The sequence below is a fragment of the Chrysemys picta genome, chromosome 2 (genome assembly GCF_011386835.1).
Source record: "Chrysemys picta bellii isolate R12L10 chromosome 2, ASM1138683v2, whole genome shotgun sequence".
Taxonomy (NCBI): domain Eukaryota; kingdom Metazoa; phylum Chordata; order Testudines; family Emydidae; genus Chrysemys; species Chrysemys picta.
The window spans coordinates 7,471,367-7,491,331 of record NC_088792.1 but is presented as its reverse complement, the minus strand read 5'-3'; the positions used below and the strand labels follow the sequence as shown (position 1 = coordinate 7,491,331).

Sequence of the window (19,965 nt, the reverse complement as noted above, 5' to 3'; positions counted from 1 at the left end):
TGCCCTGCCCTGCGAGTCAAGCTGTGTAGACAGGCTTGAGACTTTGCAATTAATTGCCCCCTAGTGATTCCAGGAACCCACAAATACACATCACCTGTATTGATACAAAAAGTCTATGAATGTTATACAACTCATCACAGAATCACAGACTTTAAGGTCAGAAGGGACCATTATGATCATCTAGTCTGACCTCCTGCACAACGCAGGCCACAGAATCTCACCCACCCACTCCTGTAACAAACCCCTATCCTATGTCTGAGTTACTGAAGTCCTCAAATCGTGGTTTAAAGACCTCATGGTGCAGAGAATCCTCCAGCAAGTGACCCGTGCCACACGCTGCAGAGGAAGGTGAAAAACCCCCAGGCCTTTGCCAATCTGCCCTGGAGGAAAATTCCTTCCCGACCCCAAATATGGCGATCAGCTAAACCCTGAGCATGTGGGCAAGACTCACCAGCCAGACACCCAGGAAAGAATTCTCTGTAGTAACTCAGATCCCACCCCATCTAACATCCCATCACAGGCCACTGGGCATATTTACCGCTAATAGTCAAAGACTCATACTGCCTGGTCCATCTCAATATAATGGCTTTTTGAGATTTTCATACTTTCAATGTCAAATACAACATGGTCCCCAAAGATACTGACTGTGCTTGCAATATATGTCACAATCATAAAATCAAAGGACTGGAAGCGATCTTGAGAAGTCACCTAGTCCAGTCCCTTGCACTCAGGGCAGGACTAAGTATTATCTAGACCATCCCTGACAGATATTTGTCTAACCTACTCGTGACCCCATGACACTGGTGAAAATCCCACAGCGCTGTCATTATGATTATAACCGGCAGGCCGTAACAGTTTTAGTTAGGCATGTAACAACTCACTCGCACGCCGTAGGTGGTCCAAAATGGAGTCCTCCATGTGGCGTGGACAGAGATCATTCGTCCAGTTACAAACTAGACACCTCTTTTGGGGTGTTTTGTCCCTCGTCTGCAGGGGCGGCTCTAGCTTTTTTGCCACCCCAAGCATGGCAGGCAGGCTGCCTTCGGCGGCTTGCCTGCGGGAGGTCCCCGGTCCTGTGGCTTCGGCGTACCTGCCGCCGAATTGCCACCGAATCCGCAGGACCGACGGACCTCCCTCAGGCAAGCTGCCAAAGGCTACCTGACTGTCACTCTCGCAGGGACCGGCAGGGCACCCCCGTGGCTTGCCGCCCCAGGCACGTGCTTGGAGCGCTGGTGCCTGGAGCCGCCGCTGCCCGTCTGGTATTGAGACAAAACCGGATGTGGGTTTGTCCCGTATGGGACAGGGGACGCCATAATGGAGAGTGCGCCACTCTGCCCCTGCCTGCGTGACCTCAGGCACACCATACATGCGAGGTCATGCCGGTGGGGGCGACGCAGTGAGCTCTTCAAAATGACATCCCTCAGGAGGCATGACCTCACATGCACCATGCGTATGCAATCACGCTGAGGGAGGCGAGGTCATACTAGCGGGGGCAGGTTCATACCATTCCTGAAAGTACCAGAATGTCTGCTATTCCAGGAATGTGTGAGTGGCCACCCTGACCGTGCGCATATGGTGTGTGAGGTCATGCTGTGCCAAGGTTTGTTCTACAAAATGGCGTCCTCCGTGGGGGCCAAACGGAATTGTGCTGTGGGCCAGATCTGGCCAGCAGGCCACCAGTTGGACAACAGCCAGCCAGTTGGCCATGCAGGGCATACAATGCTTGCCTGGATACATAGATGCCTCCCCACCGCCATCATGGCCCCACCAGTCTGACTTCCTGATGCTGCAAAGAAGGCCTCCTGATATCGTGACACAAATGTCCCAACAGTGCAACCTACACTGGAATGGTGCAACATGCCCTTGAGGACCCAGGCTCCTTGTAGGTTGAATCCGTGCCTTTGCACTTGACAGTATTAAAATTCCAGCCGTGTAAATCATATCTACCCAGCTAGAAATGTCACACTGCCTGCTGTGCTGTGTAACCGCGTCCCTAAATAATTAGGGTCACTCTGGCTTTTCCAAAGAATCGCTGCGATAAAGAATTGGCACTAGAGAGAACTCTGGTTTTGTTTCAGAGTTGGCAGTCAACCGACATGCCTCTCCCGAAATAATCATCCTGGAATTCAGCCATGGTCTTTAATGGGCCAAACTGATCCCCTGAGCAAATCATCACCTTGATGGATCTGCCCCCGGGGCACAATTGGACCCATTATTGTAATTTATTATTGTCCTACAGAGGACACGCTTCATTGCAAGCTGACAAACATCGTGTTCTGAGCTTTCTTTGCAATCCCAACTGTTCCAGACACTTAGCCTGGATCGAGGAGTTTGCTAAAAAAAAAAAAAATGGGAAGCTCAGATGAAGTTTTCTGGTCAGTATTGTTGGAAATGTTAAAAATTTGATGCAATTTTTTCAACAAAATTTCAAATTATCAAAAGGAAGGAGGATTAAAATTCTCCTCCCTCACACATTTTTAGGGCTAACTTGACCCACGTCCCAGCTGCAGTGCTGAACCCAGATCCAAACGTTTCCACAGCTCAGGGGTGCTTGGTAGGGTGACCAGATGTCCCAATTTTATAGGGACAGTCCCGATATTTGGGGCTTTTTCTTACATGGGTGCCTATTACCCCCCACCCTTTGTCCTGATTTTTCACACTTGATATCTGGTCACCCTAGTGCTTGGATCCAGGTATTTGGTTCAGCCCATTAGAGCCATCCAGGCTTGAAGTTTGGAGCCAGATGGGTGTGTTCAAACTTTGGCAGTGTTAATGAGGTGTGGACCATGACTGGTCCAGGTTGTTTAGTGAATCTGCGAGTTAGAAGCCAGAGAGAACTACACAGTTTGTCTGGGTCCAGCAGCCTCCATAAAGAATACCCATTGCATTCGCACAGCTTAGGGTTACCATATTTCAGCGAGCAAAAAAGAGGACGGGAGGAGCCCCGCCCTAGCCCCGCCCCTGCCCCTCCCACTTCCCGCCCCCCCCTGACCTCCCAACCCTCCCCCCGTTCCTTGTCCCCTGACTACCCCCTCCTGGGACCCCTGCCCCTAACTGCCCCCCAGGACTATCTAAGCCTCCCTGCCTCTTGTCCCCTGACTGCCCCAACCTTTATCCACACCCCCACCCCCAGACAGACCCCTGGGACTCCCACGCCCCATCCAACCACTCCCCACCCACTGACAGCCCCCCCCCAGAACTCCCAACCCATCTAAACCCCTCTGCTCCCTGTCCCCTGACTGCTCCGATCCCTCTCCGCACTCCTGCCCCCTGACAGCCCCCCCCAGAACTCCCAACCCATCTAAACCCCTCTGCTCCCTGTCCCCTGACTGCTCCGATCCCTCTCTCCACTCCTGCCCCCTGACAGCTCCCCCCCAGAACTCCCAACCCATCTAAACCCCTCTGCTCCCTGTCCCCTGACTGCTCCGATCCCTCTCTCCACTCCTGCCCCCTGACAGCTCCCCCCCAGAACTCCCAGCCCCCTACCCCCCCCCGCTCCTTGTCCCCTAACTGCCCCCTCCTAAGACCCCCCCCAACTGCCCCCCAGGACCCTACCCCCTACCTGTACCCTGACTGCCCAAAACTTTCTCCACTCCCCCCAAAAAGCCCCCCCCGTTTCTTGACCTCCACCTCCAGAACCTTCCTGCCCCCTGACCTCCTTACCCTGCTGCTCAGAACAGAGTGTTGGGCTCTGTGCAGCCGAGCCGGACACGTGGCTGAGCTCCCCTGCACAACAAAACCCGGTCTGGCCCTGCACAACAAAACCCGGTCTGGCCCTGCACAGTGTTGCTGGACTGGGCTGCAAGGGAGCTGCTGGCTCAGAATGCAGGGCGGATCCGGCTCCTCTACAGCTGCTCCTGAGTCCAGCCCGGGACTTCCCTGCAGCCCTCCCAGCCACTCTCTGCTAATCCCGGACATTGTGAGTGCTTTACAAATTCCCCCCGGACGCTATTTTTAGCACACAAAAGGAGGACATGTCCGGGGAAATCCGGACGTATGGTAACCCTAGCACAGCTGAGTCTGTCCCTTTTCTACCTCAAAGGTTGCAAATCATTCAGATGAATGGATTGTGGGTCAAAATCTTGGGAAATCCACTCTCTTGCCAAGTTTGGACCCTAAACCAAGTGAATATTCTGCCATTTTTGCCTGTATTTTTCTTTCAGTTTGGGCTCAAACCTGTCATTCAAAATGAAACTCAGGGCGAGGAAGTGTCCAAATCCAGACAGATCCAAGCCCCAAAATATGTGCTAGCTGTAGAAGGAGACAGGCCTGGCTGCAGGGAGTTAGAGAAGGTACCTGGAGTGGAGCAGGGCTGGGGGAAGGCTAAGGGAGCTGGGGAGCTCAGACCTGGAAACCCCCCAGGCTGCGGCCTAGTAGAAGGCCAAACAGGTACTGGGGTTGCTGGGGACAGCCCAAGGCTAGGCAGAGGCAGCAGGTCCAAACCCCACCTTGCCTGTGATGAGTGGCTTATACTGCAGTCTGCCCCAGGGAGCGGGGGCTAGATGGTGACTGGCAGTAGCCTATGACTGAGGCAAGGTGGGGATAGGAGGGTGGGGGGTCCCTGGGGAGGGGAGACCCTGAGAGTGAGGGGTTACTGCCAGGGGGCAGCACCCCAGCAAACAGGGCACCGCAGTCCAGGGAGGGACGTGTGGGCCTAGCGGCAGTGGGACACTGGCCTGCAGAGGGCGCTCCAAGGCTGGAAACGAGCTAATTCCCAAGACACCAGCAGGAGGCGCTGCAGGGGTGAGTCCCGCACCATTACAGTCTGATTGATGGCGGCATTATTATATGACTATCCAGACGTGCTCACGCACATCAGTGCTTGCAGGCTCGGCTGGCTGCCTCAGGGGAGAGATCAAGGACTTAACGCCATCATAACGTCTCGGCGCGATCCCTCCCTGCACATGAGTGGGGTGATGTGGGGGGAAAGCTCGCCCCTGCTGCACCTGTTTTAGGGCTGGAGAGAGGCCTTCTCTCTCCAAGGAGGTCATGCCATCACCTCCCCCCAGCTCTGTATTCATGTGCCATTAACACCCTGCCCAAACTGCAACCAAGGGGTGGGAGACATAAAGGGCCATATCCTCCGCTGGTGCAAATCACCCCAGCTCCATTGACATCAATGGACCATATACTCCACTGGTGCAAATCAGTGTAGATTCATTAGATTCAATAGGCTGGGTTCTCAGCTGGTGCAAATCAGCCTAGCTTCACTAAAGCTAATGGGCCAAACCTGCAGATGGGTGTAGCTCCTTTGAAGTCAGTAGCTCCTGGATATGGTCAGATTTTGTGAATTCAAGAGCTCTATGCCGATTTTCACCAGCCGAGGATCTGGTCCTGAGTGCAGAGAGATGCCATGAGTGAATGCATCTGAATCTTCCTCGGGCACTATTATTAGCAATGATAACCCCCAGCTCCCTGTACGTGACGATTTGGTACATGATTCTAGGAAGCAGCCATCTCAGCCAGGAGAACTTGGCTCCTGGATGACCGCATACCCTTGGCATAACTTAACACTTGCAGTTTAAATTTAGTTCCTCTGACGCCCGCTCCTTGTGATTCAGAGTACAGGCCGGACAGAGAGAGCAGGGAACAATGCCTTATAAGATGTCTGCCTCCAGCGCGAGATGAAATTACACTCCGAAAGGGATTTTGCTCAGGAATAATTCTAGCGCGCTCCGGGCTTGTGGTTGCATTGTCCCTCTGGCCATATCGCTTCTCTTTCCTTTCCCAGGTTTTTTTTCCAAGCCTTGAAACTTGCCAGCATAAAAAAAAGAGAGGATTGCCGAGTGTGCTTCCTGGCTCTAGCCCAGACTTGTAGCATGACCTTGGGCATGTCTCTTGACTTTTCTCAGCCTCCAGTCCCCGCTTGTCGGATAGGATTAATACCTCTCTAGCGCTCCTTCGAGTGTTCATTTCCCTGCCATTGCAGGGGTCCCGTGCATTGGCACAGCTCGGCCCCTCCTGTTCTTTGCCTGTGGCACATAATAATCTAGTCTCCTGTGGGTTTCATTTCCATTGCTGGGTTTTGTGTGGAGGAGCCAGGGGGTGGGCGTCAGACTAGATGGTCTGGTGGGCCCGTCCGGATTTAAACTGGATGACTATGACATAGTGCTAACTATAGGAGGAGGCAGTGACCACTGACCTGGGATACCAGAGATCTGGGTCCTGCTGCTGGATGATTTTAGGCGAGTCCTGTCCCGTCCCCCCGTGACTCAGTTTCCCCATCCATAAAACAGGGTAATGCTACTGGGAGCTTTGAGGTCTACAGATGAAAAGCCAGCGTTGGTACTATCCCCATTTTACACATGGGGAACTGAAGCAGAGAGAGGCTAAGTGACTTGTCCAAGGTCATACAGAAAGTCTGTGGCAGAGTTAGGACTTGAACTCACATCTTGGTCTACTGTTCCAACCGACAGACCAGCCTTTCTCCATATATGAATATCTCCATTGTTTGGCTGGTCTACTTAGATTGTAAACTCTTGGGCTCAGGGGCTGTCTCTTACTGAGGGCTCAGTTGTGAACCAAAGTGATCTCTCTCCTGCCATCCATCTCCACCCTCTGACAAACAGAGGCTAGGGACACCATTCCTTACCCATCTTGGCTAATAGCCATTAATGGACTTAACCTCCATGAATTTATCTAGTTCTCTTTCAAACCCTGTTATAGTCCTAGCCTTCACAGCCGCCTCAGGCAAGGCGTTCCACAGGTTGACTGTGCGCTGGGTGAAGAAGAACGTCCTTTTATTTGTTTTAAACCTGCTGCCCATTAATTTCATTTGGTGGCCCCTAGTTCTTATATTATGGGAACAAGTAAATAACTTTGCCTTATTCACTTTCTCCACACCACTCATGATTTTATATACTGCTGTCATATCCCCCCTTAGTCTTCTCTTTTCCAAGCTGAAAAGTCCCAGGCTCTTCAATCTCTCCTCACATGGGACCCGCCGGGAAATCAAAGGGCATAAGAAAGAAGCCCCTTTAAGCCCATGTATATCTACCTGTATTGCCACAGCTTGGAGGGAGATAGCAGCCAATGGTAGACAGGGAGTGGGTGGATCCTAGGCTCGGGGTCAGTAAGTTGTGCCAAGAAAGGGACTGGTATAGGGTACTCTCCGAGTCACCTTTCAGTCCCTTTAGGTTTTACTGGTTTATGGGTGAAATAAAGACTCCATGCCTACAGGTTGGCTTTTGAGTCACTTGGGGAAAGTTTAGCACTTGGGCTCCAGCATCCTGCATGCACTTAGTTGGGCGTTTAACTTAAATTTAATAGAACAGTTATTGCACATTAAACAAATAGCAATTAAAACCACATTTATTGAGGTTTAGCAGCTATGTGAGAAATGCAGATCTTATTACAGAGTTGCTCGGTCTCCAGAGTGCGCTTTTAATAACTCTCCGCTCATCAAGACGCACCGTGGTTGGGTGTTAAAAAGAATCGACAGGGGAGGGCCAGGGTGCGGGAGGGCTAGTGGATAGGGCACCGGACTGGGAATCAGGAGACCTTGGTAAAATTGACAAGTCAGGTAAAAATTGCCCATGTGATCTGAGGTAAGATGCTTAAGCTCCTCTGCTCCTCCATGCCTTATCTGCGAACTGGGAGTAAAACTTCCCTGCACTTGTAATGACTGTGAGGTGCTCAGATACTACAGTGATGAGGTTAGATAAATATGCAGCTAGAGAGCAAAGAAGATACGTTGTTGGTGTACACCCGGGTAGCTCCAGTGTCAAGGTATACTAGCTGAAGCACAGTGCTACTCCCCAATCTTCTGACTGGTATCAATAACATTTGCCACTCTGCAGACTACGGTAGCAAAGATAATACTAAATAACCCTCATCCTTCAAAGCACCATCGACTGGCCTGTGAGGGTCAGGAAGGCATTCTACTCCATCCCCCAAGGCCCGAGTACATGGATGACCAGAGCTAACAGGCTGCATTCTCAGCTAGTGTAAATCAGGGTAGCTCCATTGAAGATAAAGGCCATCTCCTCAGCTAGTGTAAACCGATGTAGCGCCACTGAAATCAGTAGACTGGATTTCAGATCATAGAATATCAGGGTTGGAAGGGACCTCAGGAGGTCATCTAGTCCAACCCCCTGCTCAAAGCAGGACCAATCCCTCACTAAATCCCCAAATGGTCCCCTCAAGGATTGAACTCACAATCTTGGGTTTAGCAGGCCAATACTCAAACCACTGAGCTATCCCTCCCCCCAACTGAGCTATCCCTCCCCCAGATAGTATAGCTTCTCTGAAGCTAATTGGCTTCCCATTGACTTCAATAAGAGCTGGATGGGGCTGTAGATGCACGCCAGGTCCTTTGCAGGAGCAGATTCTGAGCATTATTAGACATGAGTTATCATTAGATTAATGACATCAGTGTCCTGATCCGGACACAGCTCTATCCCTGCACTCCTGCTTTACCGAACATTCCTGTTGTGACTAGAACCTTAAAAGCCACCGGCCTCACCTGGCTGACACCACCTCGGCAATGCAGTGGTAGCAATCTCAGCACATCCTGACTGAGCTCGGACAGCGACTTTAAAGCAAAACCCGAAAAAAAGATTTACAAACAGGGGGCAGCTATAATGCTAATACTTAGAGCTGTGCAAAACTTTTATATCAAACTGAGATGCCAGGTGAGACTCTGAAAGCAGGTTAAACTCACCCACCTCTGAGTTTCATTACAGAGCTAAAATTCAAGCCAGAAACGATGATGATGAGAATCATATAAGTATGAGAGAGAGAGAAATGGGTACCTATGGAGATGATAGAGAATTAGGTGGATAGATGGACATGTATGTATGGGGATAGATGGATGGACAGGTATGCTTAGGGATAGATAGATAAATAGATAGATAGAGGGGGTGTATGGGGATTAGATAGATATGGTGCATGGGGATAGATAGAGGGGGTGTATGGGGATGGAGAGATAGCTGATGGAGAGAGGCGGGGGTGTATGGGGAGAGAGGGGGTGTATGGGGATAGATAGAGGGGGTGTATGGAGATTAGATAGATATGGTGCATGGGGATAGATAGAGGGGGTGTATGGGGATGGAGAGATAGCTGATGGAGAGGGGTGGGGGTGTATGGGGAGAGAGGGGGGTGTATGGGGATAGATAGAGGGGGTGTATGGGGATTAGATAGATATGGTGCATGGGGATAGATAGATAGAGGGGGTGTATGGGGATAGATAGATGGATAGATAGAGGGGGTGTATGGGGATTAGATAGATATGGTGCATGGGGATAGATAGATAGAGGGGGTGTATGGGGATAGATAGATGGATAGATAGATAGAGGGGGTGTATGGGGATTAGATAGATATGGTGCATGGGGATAGATAGAGGGGGTGTATGGGGATGGAGAGATAGCTGATGGAGAGGGGTGGGGGTGTATGGGGAGAGAGGGGGTGTATGGGGATAGATAGAGGGGGTGTATGGGGATTAGATAGATATGGTGCATGGGGATAGATAGATAGAGGGGGTGTATGGGGATAGATAGATGGATAGATAGATAGAGGGGGTGTATGGGGATAGATAGATGGATAGATAGATAGAGGGGGTGTATGGGGATTAGATAGATATGGTGCATGGGGATAGATAGATAGAGGGGGTGTATGGGGATAGATAGATGGATAGATAGATAGAGGGGGTGTATGGGGATTAGATAGATATGGTGCATGGGGCTAGATAGATAGAGGGGGTGTATGGGGATGGAGAGATAGCTGATGGAGAGGGGTGGGGGTGTATGGGGAGAGAGGGGGTGTATGGGGATTAGATAGATATGGTGCATGGGGATAGATAGATAGAGGGGGTGTATGGGGATAGATAGATGGATAGATAGATAGAGGGGGTGTATGGGGATAGATAGATGGATAGATAGATAGAGGGGGTGTATGGGGATTAGATAGATATGGTGCATGGGGCTAGATAGATAGAGGGGGTGTATGGGGATTAGATAGATATGGTGCATGGGGATAGATAGATAGAGGGGGTGTATGGGGATAGATAGATGGATAGATAGATAGAGGGGGTGTATGGGGATTAGATAGATATGGTGCATGGGGCTAGATAGATAGAGGGGGTGTATGGGGATTAGATAGATATGGTGCATGGGGATAGATAGATAGAGGGGGTGTATGGGGATAGATAGATGGATAGATAGATAGAGGGGGGGAATGGGGATAGATAGATATGCCAGATTCAAGTCAACCCAAGCCAGCTGCTCAGAAGGGAGAGGGGGGGAAAAGGTGCTTTCTCCGATAATTAAAAGCCCACCAGTGCCCAGCCTGATGGAGGACAGTCTGTACCTCTGGCGTTACAGGCGCTGTGATAAATAAAGGGGTGAACAAAAGAGCAAAGCTGCCTTTAGAACTGTCCTGTGACTGTCTAGTGTTTCAATTATCTCGGCTGCTGGGATCCATCCATAACGCCAGAGTAAATTACTAATAGGGTATTCTAAGCATGGCATGGGCTGTACTGCATACATAAAACAGACCCAGTCTTGGCTGCAGGCTCCTGAATGCTGAGGGACAACCGGCTGGAGGTAATTGAAGACAATAGCCCTTCGCCGCAGAGGAGGCTTGTGAGAGGAAACAGAGATTGTGTTGACAGGCCAGATCTGGATTCCTCTTGCTGAGATGCCCCCTCCCTGGGTGTGTACGCTGTGTGCAACATCACACTTTCCTGCCTCCTGTTACAGAAAGGAGACACAGCGGGGGACGGGGGGGGGGGGGAGGGAAAGAAGAAAGACCCTTCCATTTATAGAAGACAAGAGCAGAAGGGAGGCAGGCCTCAGCTGTGGTATATGCCGAGGGTGGCGGCTGGACCCTGATAGAACACTGCCCGATCCAAGGCCCATTGAAATCAACGGGAAAACGTCAGTGAACTTTGGCCCAGGCCAAAACGTCAGCAAAGATTGCGACTCAAAGACTGCGACTCAAAGATTGCGACTCAAACTTCTTTTTGCTCAAACGCTCAGCGGGAAAACATCACTTCCAGGCAGAGGAAATAAAATGTCAGTCTAACAGGTGACCACTGCAACTTATAAGTGTGTGAGCAGAGGAGGCTATAAGGAAAATTGCTCTTCAAGTATAAATCCACTGGACAGCACCATGCACCAGTAATAATAATGGGGGTGATCATTAAAAATATATTACCTAGGAGAGAGGAAAGGGGGAGGAATGAAAAGCAATGGGAGAAAGAAAGGCCAGACTGTAGCCAATCTCTGGAGACTATAAAAAGTTTCCACCTCCTTCTCGAGCCAGATCAAGCCGGAACCCCAATGAGATTCATGTCTTCTGGCATCCTGAAAGATGCCCTGTGCCCCAAGGTGGGTAAGACCACGTCTCTACCTTTTGCCCAGCCAGAAGCATACTCTCTACCTCTTCAAGGATGACCGTGCCAGTGCCCACGTGTGCTGCATGGGATATCCAGGGTGAATCCCTTCAGAGTCAGAATTTTAGTTCATAGAATCATAGAAGATCAGGGTTGGAAGGGACCTCAGGAGGTCCCACCCTCTGCTCAAAGCAGGACCAAGGGCGTAGTTGCTACACCCTTCCTGACATTACACAGAGCACCATATAGCCCGTGCAATAGGACTGGGGGAGCAGAGAGGGTGTCTAACACATGCACTGTTTCAGTGTCCTATTCTGACATGGTGGGAAAAGTGACACAAATGTGACCTATTTTCCAGCTTTTCCCAGTGAGGAAATACACAGATCCTTTCTTTCCCTTCTGGCCCACAAACTCTTATGATTATGGCCCTCGCTCAGCCAATTTTGAAGCGCGTGCCCAACTCCAAGCACGTGAGTTGTCCCATTGCGCAAGATCGCGCAAGTAATCCTGGGTGCCTGTCTTGAGATGCCAGAAAGGGGCCTGATTCTCAGAATGTGCTAAGCAATCACCCTCGGAACCTCACTCTCTGCTGAGGTCCTGGCCCACCATTTGGTAATGATTTAAAGTGGTTATCAGCTGATGGCTGTTGAGTGACTGATATGAGCAGAGCTGGTGGGTCTCAGGCCATCTCTTGTGGGTTCATGTCTGTAGCGGGGCCGTTACCTGGCTCCTAGGGGAAAAGGCTGATTGGGGAGGCAGTCACAGCTGGGGTCACACCCAGTCAGGCCACAGCTGGCCCTGATATAAAGGCTAAGGGAGGAGTTGGGTGAGTCTCACTCCAGTTTGGAGTGGGAAGGACCCGGCTGCCTGGGAGCACAGGATACCTTGGGCAGAGCAGTGCTGGGGAAGGGCAAGGGCTGAGGCCTTGTTAAAGGCCTAAGGAGGTACTGGGGCTGCAGAGATGCAGGCCGGGATTAGGCAGAGGCAGCCGGTCCAACCCCCTTGCCAATGATGAGTGGCCATGACAGACTGCAGTTTGCCCCAGTGAGCGGGGGCTAGATGACGACTGGCAGTAGCCACTGAGGCAAGGTGGGTATAGGGGATTAGGGGTCCCCTGGGAGGGGATACCCCAAGTGAGGGGGCACTGCTGAGAGGCAGAACCCCAAGGGTAAGGGGCACCAGGGTCCAGGAGTGACACAGGGCCTGAGGCAGGAGAGTGCTGCGGAGCTGGAAGAGCTAATTCCCGGACTGACCAGCAGGAGGCGCCGCGGCGGTGAGTGCGCGACATGTTACAATGTCCCAAAGGCAACCTTCTCAACGGGCCCTAATTGGTCTCGTCCAAGGCAGGTTCAGCAGAGATGCCAAAGAACAACAGTGGCTGGAGAATGTATGCAGTGTAGTTGTAGCCATGTTGGTCCTATAAATGACTAAAATTCAGTTCTCCTCTCACTCTAGGGTGGACCATGTGGATCAGGGTTAAGGCATGGTAATGGACAGTGGGGAAGAAGCCAGCACTTTTGTTGCCCATTCTGCTCAATAGAGACAGGGCTCCAGACCCCAGGGCTGCCAATCTGCCAGCTTTCAGGACATCCCAACCTTAATTCCAACCGGTGGCTTTTTTCGGGCCACAGAAGCCCCCTTTGCATTTTCTTGTGCAATCAGTACATTTACCCTTTTCCAACAAGCCCCATTCCTCAGCCCCACACACCTGTCACTGGCTATTTAGGATTCTAACTGTGGCCAGCATTCAAAATCTCTCTCATGCGTGCACACAAACACACACACACAGCCTTTCTCTGGCTTACATGTGCACACAAACCCACCCTCACAGGTTGAAATCCTCTTGCGTCCCCTACGCGCACACAACCCCTATTCCCCTCCCGCTTCTTATCCATCTGAGTCTGCATCTCCTCCGCTACCCTGCCAGGGCACAGCACGGGCTCTCCGAATGCTCTCCGTGCCTGTGACCTGAACCCACGCCTCTGAGAATTGGTAGGGAACTCATCTTCCCTGTCACCCGCTGCAGTATCTGCTTCACTCCCTCATGGCTGCAGCAGTCCCGGAGCCTTAAAATCCTTCCTTTCCTGCCAAAAGAGGAAGGGAGCTTTTTAACCAGAAACTCAAAGTTATACCAAGGGGTGCGACCTGCAAGGCAAGAAATCCCTGCAGGAGAGATGGGTTTTCAAGGTTCTAGGACAGTAGGCGCCCAGTGAAAATAAACCACGCCCATCCCATCTCCAAGACACGTACGTTCGTGAATATTGTTACGATGGGTGTGTTGAATGGAGACATCTGACCAAGCTTCTGGAATTGTGACCATTAGCCCAGCCCTTCTAGCTCCCTGCATAGACCTAGTGGGTGTTGGTCCTGCTTTGAGCAGGGAATTGGGCTAGATGACCTCCTGAGGTCTCTTCCAACCCTAATCTTCTATGACCTACTGCACGTGGTCTTCGGACTCAGAATCCCCAGGACTCTTCCAAATGCTTGGTGAGGTGCATTAATCCCCGAAGAGTGTACAACTCTCCATCAGGAGTCTGTCTCAGTTGGACTTGCTGAATGGAGCTCATGGTGTGAAGCAGGAGCACCGAAAGCCCATAAGTCAGTCTAAGGAAGCAGTGAAGCCACATGGCTAACAAGGAGACAGAGTGGGACCCATAGGGGGTCTGGAATACTGAAGGGGTTTCTCCTAGAGACTGTTCCAAAGCTGGGGGCATAGCACCAATCCTGTGGATCCATGACAATGTCGCAAAAGAAAAATGATGTCCTTGTATGAAAGTTCAATTTGGTTCTGATCTCATGAAGTAAAGAGAAACCTTTCCACTGACTTCAATTTGCTTTTGATCCCATCTAATGTCCTTTCCAGTACCAAAGTGTCAGACCAAATCCTGCGCTCCCATCCACCACTACAGCTCCTGAATCACTCCATTGACTTAAATGGAGTTACTCCAGTTTTACACTAATGTAACAGAGACAAGAATATAGGGCCTGATCCTGAACCCATTAAAGTCAATGGCAAAAGTCCCATTCATTTCCGGAGTGCAAGATCAGGCTTTTAGTCCATTATTTATTAAGATAGAATCTAGAGATAGAAAAGAGCATTTATCTCAGGCCCCGAGTATCAGAGTAGCTACGCTCCCTGTTGTGCATTTACTGATGTTTAGCCAGTCTAGTTCTAAACATGCCAAGTAATGGTTTTCAGTTGGTTCCCATGGAGACCATCCCACAGACCGATAGATCTCACCACTGGGAAGTTTTTACATTTTCCCACAAGAAAATGGCCTTTTTCCCTTTTATAAAAAATGTTGTATTTGAAAATTCTGGTCTGGGAGGATGAAAGATCATTCTGATGGAGAAAAGGTGCAGCGCATTTATTTTAAAATGAAAAATCTGCCCATTTGGAAAACTAGTGGCACGGAACTATGTTCAGACGTTATGAAAAGTCGGGGAATTTCAAATATATATATTTTTCGAATGTACTTATGCCCATCTCTCTAGCCTACTAATATGGCTCTCATTACTGTAGAACTGAGCGCCTTGTAGCCTTTAATGTATTGAGGATCAGAACGCACCACGAGGTAGGCCGGTGCTGTTATCCCCATTGTAGAGATGGGGAACTGAGGGACAGAGAGGCTAAATGACTTGTCCAAGGTCCCACAGGAAATCTGTGGCAGAGCATGGACTGGAACCTACCCCTCCAAAGTCCTAGGCTAAACTCATAACCACCATCATTAGAGTCCTTTTATGCCTGTTTGTCCTCTCTCTTACTAGGATGCTATAGGTCTCCTCTTCCTGGTCCGCCAGTTGCAGACACTTATGTCTGGGGCCCTTGCTATATGAAAGAAACCAGAGGAGGTCCCAGCCCAGCTCTTCCTTTCTCGGAAACCCTCAGCTGGAATGTGGGGTGACAATCTCTCCGGGGAGCAAAGCACCCGCCATGTTCTGCTGCTCCGCCTGTGGGCCAAGTTGCTCTGAGCTGAACGAGCACCCCACATAGACAGCAGAGTGACCCAGTCATGTCCTCTGGCGTTCCCCGGCTCTTTTATATGCCTTGACTTTTTAACTAGGAGGAAAGGCTGCTGGAGGTATTGTCCTCCTTCTCTCCCCCCTCCCCACACACATCTGATAGTTAATCAATGCCTCTTTAGAGAAGCCGGGCCGGATCCTCAGGTGGGGTGAATCAGCATGGCTCCATTCACCTCAGTCAAACTATGCCAATGTGCAACAGCTGAGGGTCTGGCCCCATGGACTTTGTACCCCCGCTGAGAATCTGACTCCATTCCTTCAATGGAGTGACACCAACGTACACCAGCTGAGAGGCTGTCCTGCTCCAGGTTTTTTTGCCCCCCCGGACTTACCCATTTTATCACCGTGGCCTTAAAATCTTCTGCTGGTCCTAAATGCAGACAGTCCTTGGGACACTTCCCAAGCAACACGTGGTATCATTATGAAAGCAATGGGCCCGATCCGCAGCGGTTGCACCTTGGCATCGTTTTAAATCAGTCCGTGGAAATATTCTGATTTATACCACCTGAGGCTCGGGCTCACGTTCCCACCAGAGTTCGCGGTAGGAATGGCCACGGTGGGTCCTTCATTTCCTAGCTCAAAAGCAAACCCTTTGCAAAAGGCAGACAGACCTGGCCCTGCCTGATGGCCTCCGTCTGTTGCGTAGCCATTAACGCGCAAAGGGTGTGAGAAAGTGATTCCTAAAGACATCTAGGGGGCGTCGGGATTTCAATCCGGCCCAGAAAGAGCGAAGTGTAAATGTAGCTGCCCCGCCTTCAAATCTTTCTTTCTTTCGTTCATTTTGTATGACTCGATGGGGCAAACCCTCCAGTAATTCATCTCTGACATTGACATGTGGCTGCGTTCTTGCTCTCTTTCTCAGTCTGGGCCAGATCCTCGGCTGGTGTAAACAGCCCCCACTGAAGTCAATGCAGCGATACTGATTTACACCAGCTGAACATCTGGCCCTCTCTGTGCTAGATAGGAGATATCCTATCTCCTAGAACTGGAAGGGACCTTGAAAGGTCATCGAGTCCAGCCCCCTGCCTTCACTAGCAGGACCAAGTACTGATTTTGCCCCAGATCCCTAAGTGGCCCCCTCAAGGATTGAACTCACAACCCTGGGTTTAGCAGGCCAATGCTCAAACCACTGAGCTATCCCTCCCCCCAGGAAAGGAAATACACACCAGCACAGGCATATGAACATGCCTTAACCAAATACTCAAGGGATCAACGGGATCAGCTGTGTAACAGAGATGATCTAAGAAAGGTAGAATGGAATTAGGCTCCTTGCACTTGGTTATCCTTTGGGGCAGTCCCTTAAGGCAGCAGGATGCTCGGTATGCATGGCCTTTCGCCCGGGTTTCTCTCTGCATACCTAGCATACGTGCACACTGAAGCTTTATACGCCACTGTGTCGTGCTGCTCTTAGAAACCGTGGGTGGATTTACTCACTTGCTTTAAGGCAAACAAGTCTTTTCTATTGGCCCGGCAAACCCCATTGCGTCAGATTTCCCATCCCCGGGTGGAAAGGCGGAAGGGGACGGAGTTGCCTCTAACCGTGCCTGCTGCGGGGAAGGGGATCAAAGCGAACCCTTGTCAAATAGAGTTCAGCCCTCGGCTTTTCTCTTGGGAAAAGAGACGCCCTAGGAGTTTGATTATGTTGCTCATCTGCAGATTTGACTCTCAGAGCTGACCCTAGGGCACAGCCCCTTTGCTGCCCACCTCCCACAGCGGGACAAAGGGTAACATCAGATAGGCTCGGCCCTAACCTCGTAATGCCCAGAAGGCAACAACCCTGCTCCAAACAGCTCTGACCGCTCCTCCTGCACTAGGTCGAAAAGATACCTACTTGGATGTTAGCTGGGTCAAACGGGACTTCCTTGGGGGGCTCCGGCTCCGGTGGTGGTGCTGGCTTAGGTGCTGCCTTCGGTTCCTCTTTCTTTGGTTCGGGCTTCTTGGGCTCGGGCTTCTTGGGGGGCATGTTGCTTGTTCGACTGTTTTACAAAGAGGGAAAGAAAGAGAGGGAGAGAGAGACAGAGTAGAGGTGGCGGCTCAGAGATAAAGCAGAGCACAAGTCACTCCTCCAGCGGAGGTCTTTATCCCTGCCGGTCCCTTAATGTCACACATTGTGTCATTCACCCAGCCCATCACATGCCAGGGCCCACAATAGGGGCACTGCTATAAAAGGACAAGACAGTTCCCCTGCTATTTTAGAGCGGTTGGTTATGGCATTGTTATGAATTAGCACTTAAATGGAAAGAGAGTTTAGGGATTTTAGGCATGAGGTTGGAGCTTGATCAAATTTTTCAGGGGGGGGCGTGTAGGGGAGCAGGGGAGTGGATTACACTGCAGGTTCCCATCTCTTTGTTGTGTGTCCACCGGACTCTGCCGGGTACCTTTAAAGCTCACTTGTTGCCGAGTGAGCAGCAATTCCAGCAGTGACGGAGCTCTGTGCCTTTGCTGTACTGTACTTAGTTGATTGTCAGTCTCAGTTCCCATCTGAGACAAGACCGGGCTCAACTTTAGATGTCAGTGCTCTGATTCCTAAGAGAGGATAAGGCAAAACGGGTGCATCCACACTGCAGTTAGACACCCGTAGGCCAGCTGACTTGGGCTTGGGCCGCTTAACTGCGGTGTAGATGGTGGGCTCGGGCTGCAGCCTGAACTCTGGGACCCTCCCACCCTGCAAGGCCCTAGAGGCAGGACTCCAGCCCAAGCCCGAACATCTACACCGCAGTTAAACGGCCCCATGGCCTGAGCCCGAGGCAGCCGGCACGGGTCAGCCACGGGTTTTTAACTGCAGCGTGCACAGACCCTAAGAATCCTGGCACCCTACATACAGGCCTCTCCCAAGGGAGATTAAAGGCGCCAAGGTGGCTGGATACGTAGCCGGCATCGTTTATCCAGCAGAACGCAGCGATGCGCACAAGCATTCACACGCTAGTGCGATACTAAAAGTCTCTATAGAAAGAAGGGTTTGACCATAGTGGCTGAGATTTCCGAAACTGCCTTAGGGACTCGACCGATGAGTTCCCATTAAAATCAATAGGAACTGTGTGCCCAGTTTCCCAGGGAAGCTTTGATAATGTCAGCTTTTGTTCTGATTAAAAAAAACCTCACCACCACCAACGTAGGGACTAGGCCAGCCTGACTTTTTTCAAAATGTCACCATTTTTCAAGCATCCCTAGAAATGATGCAACTTCCCCAGTTCAAAATCTACAATGCACTGGGAGTGTCCCCAGTATTTCAGAAGAACCGTAGTTCCAGCAATACTCTCTTGCGCTTTATCATTCTTTCTGGGTTAATGCAACATTCAGGGGTTCCATCAGGCAAGCCCCTATGGGACCTATATTGATTTATGTTTGACGTCATTGGTAGCTTACGGTCCCTGTCCATCTGTCTGTCTCCACCTGTTGTCTCGCTTCTACTTAGATTTTAAGCACTTTGGGCCAGAGACCGTCTTTTTGTCCTGTGTTTGGGCAGCGCCTAGCACAAAGGGGACCCGGTCCATGGCTGGGGCTTGTAGGTGCCCGGGTAGTACAAATGATAAATAATACTACTATGTTTATTTATGTGTCTTGAAAAACCATGATTGTCCATTATGTGTTGTCCAGCCAGAATTTTCCTCCTGTAAGCCAAGGTGGATGTGAAAATAACCCAGATGCTTGGTCTGCTTTTCTAGCCTGATGTTCAGCTTCATTCTGTGTTCTGCTGGCTAGTCACTGATTTCCAGAGATCACTAGTGAGCTGTGGATTATTAGAGATAACCATTTTTTTGAAAAGTAGCTTTAAGTTACTGGACTGGCTCCTACTCATGACACTGCCTCACCTTAAATATATGGAGATATACCTATCTCGGAGAGCTGGAAGGGACCTTGAAAGATCACCAAATCCAGTCCCCTGTGTTCACTAGCAGGACCAAGTACCATCCCTGACAGATTTTTGCCCCCAGATCTCTAAATGGCCCCTCAAGGATTGAACTCCCAACCCTGGGTTTAGCAGGCCAACACTCAAACCACTGAGCTATCCCTCCTCCACTTATAAGGAAGGCAGAAAGGATTAAAGCTCCTATTTGGCATTTCGGAGGAGGCCAATCGATAGGCCTCAGAATCTACCGGCCGGTGAGCACGCTGAAATGATACGTACCAATAGCCCCTGCCAAACGGAAGGTCGTCTGTTCTTCGGCAATCTTAGACTGAATGCCAATGAGAGCTGCACGCCCGGCCGGCATCTCACATTTCTTTCTGCTCTATTTGGTCCTGCCAGAGCTCCCGTCTGCAGTTGTCTCTGCTCAGGCACGAGCCAGGTGAAACGCAAAGTGCGAGAAGCGCTGGGGGTCCAGCTGAAATGACATGCTCGAGAGCCCCCCCCCGCTCCCCCGCGACGGGACGAGCACAGCAGCTATCTCGCCAGGGCAAAGGTCGGACAAGCCTCCCGGCATCTAAAAGGAGAACGTCGACTCAACGCTTCCCAGCCTTCTTTGCTTCTCCGGTTACTAGGGCAGATGCTATGTCAAAGCCATGTCACCTGGAGTGTGAGAGATGAGAGCAATCAGCAAGGGGGTGCTTTGTCTGCTCACGCTGAAAGGACGTTGCATGGCTGACTCAACGGCCCTAGAGCCTGACAC

At 50.8% G+C, this 19,965-nt stretch overlaps 1 protein-coding gene across 1 annotated transcript in view; it reads right to left on the bottom strand.

Moving 5' to 3' along the window:
• MYL3 (myosin light chain 3) overlaps positions 1-17,488 on the bottom strand; it is a 47,467-nt gene extending 29,979 nt beyond the window's left edge. Inside the window, exon 1 of the mRNA XM_008170698.4 lies at positions 17,187-17,488. Within this exon, the coding sequence (XP_008168920.1) occupies positions 17,187-17,318 (132 nt within the window). The 5' untranslated portion in view covers positions 17,319-17,488. The remainder of the gene's footprint in view (positions 1-17,186) is intronic.
• Positions 17,489-19,965: the final 2,477 nt, after the last annotated feature.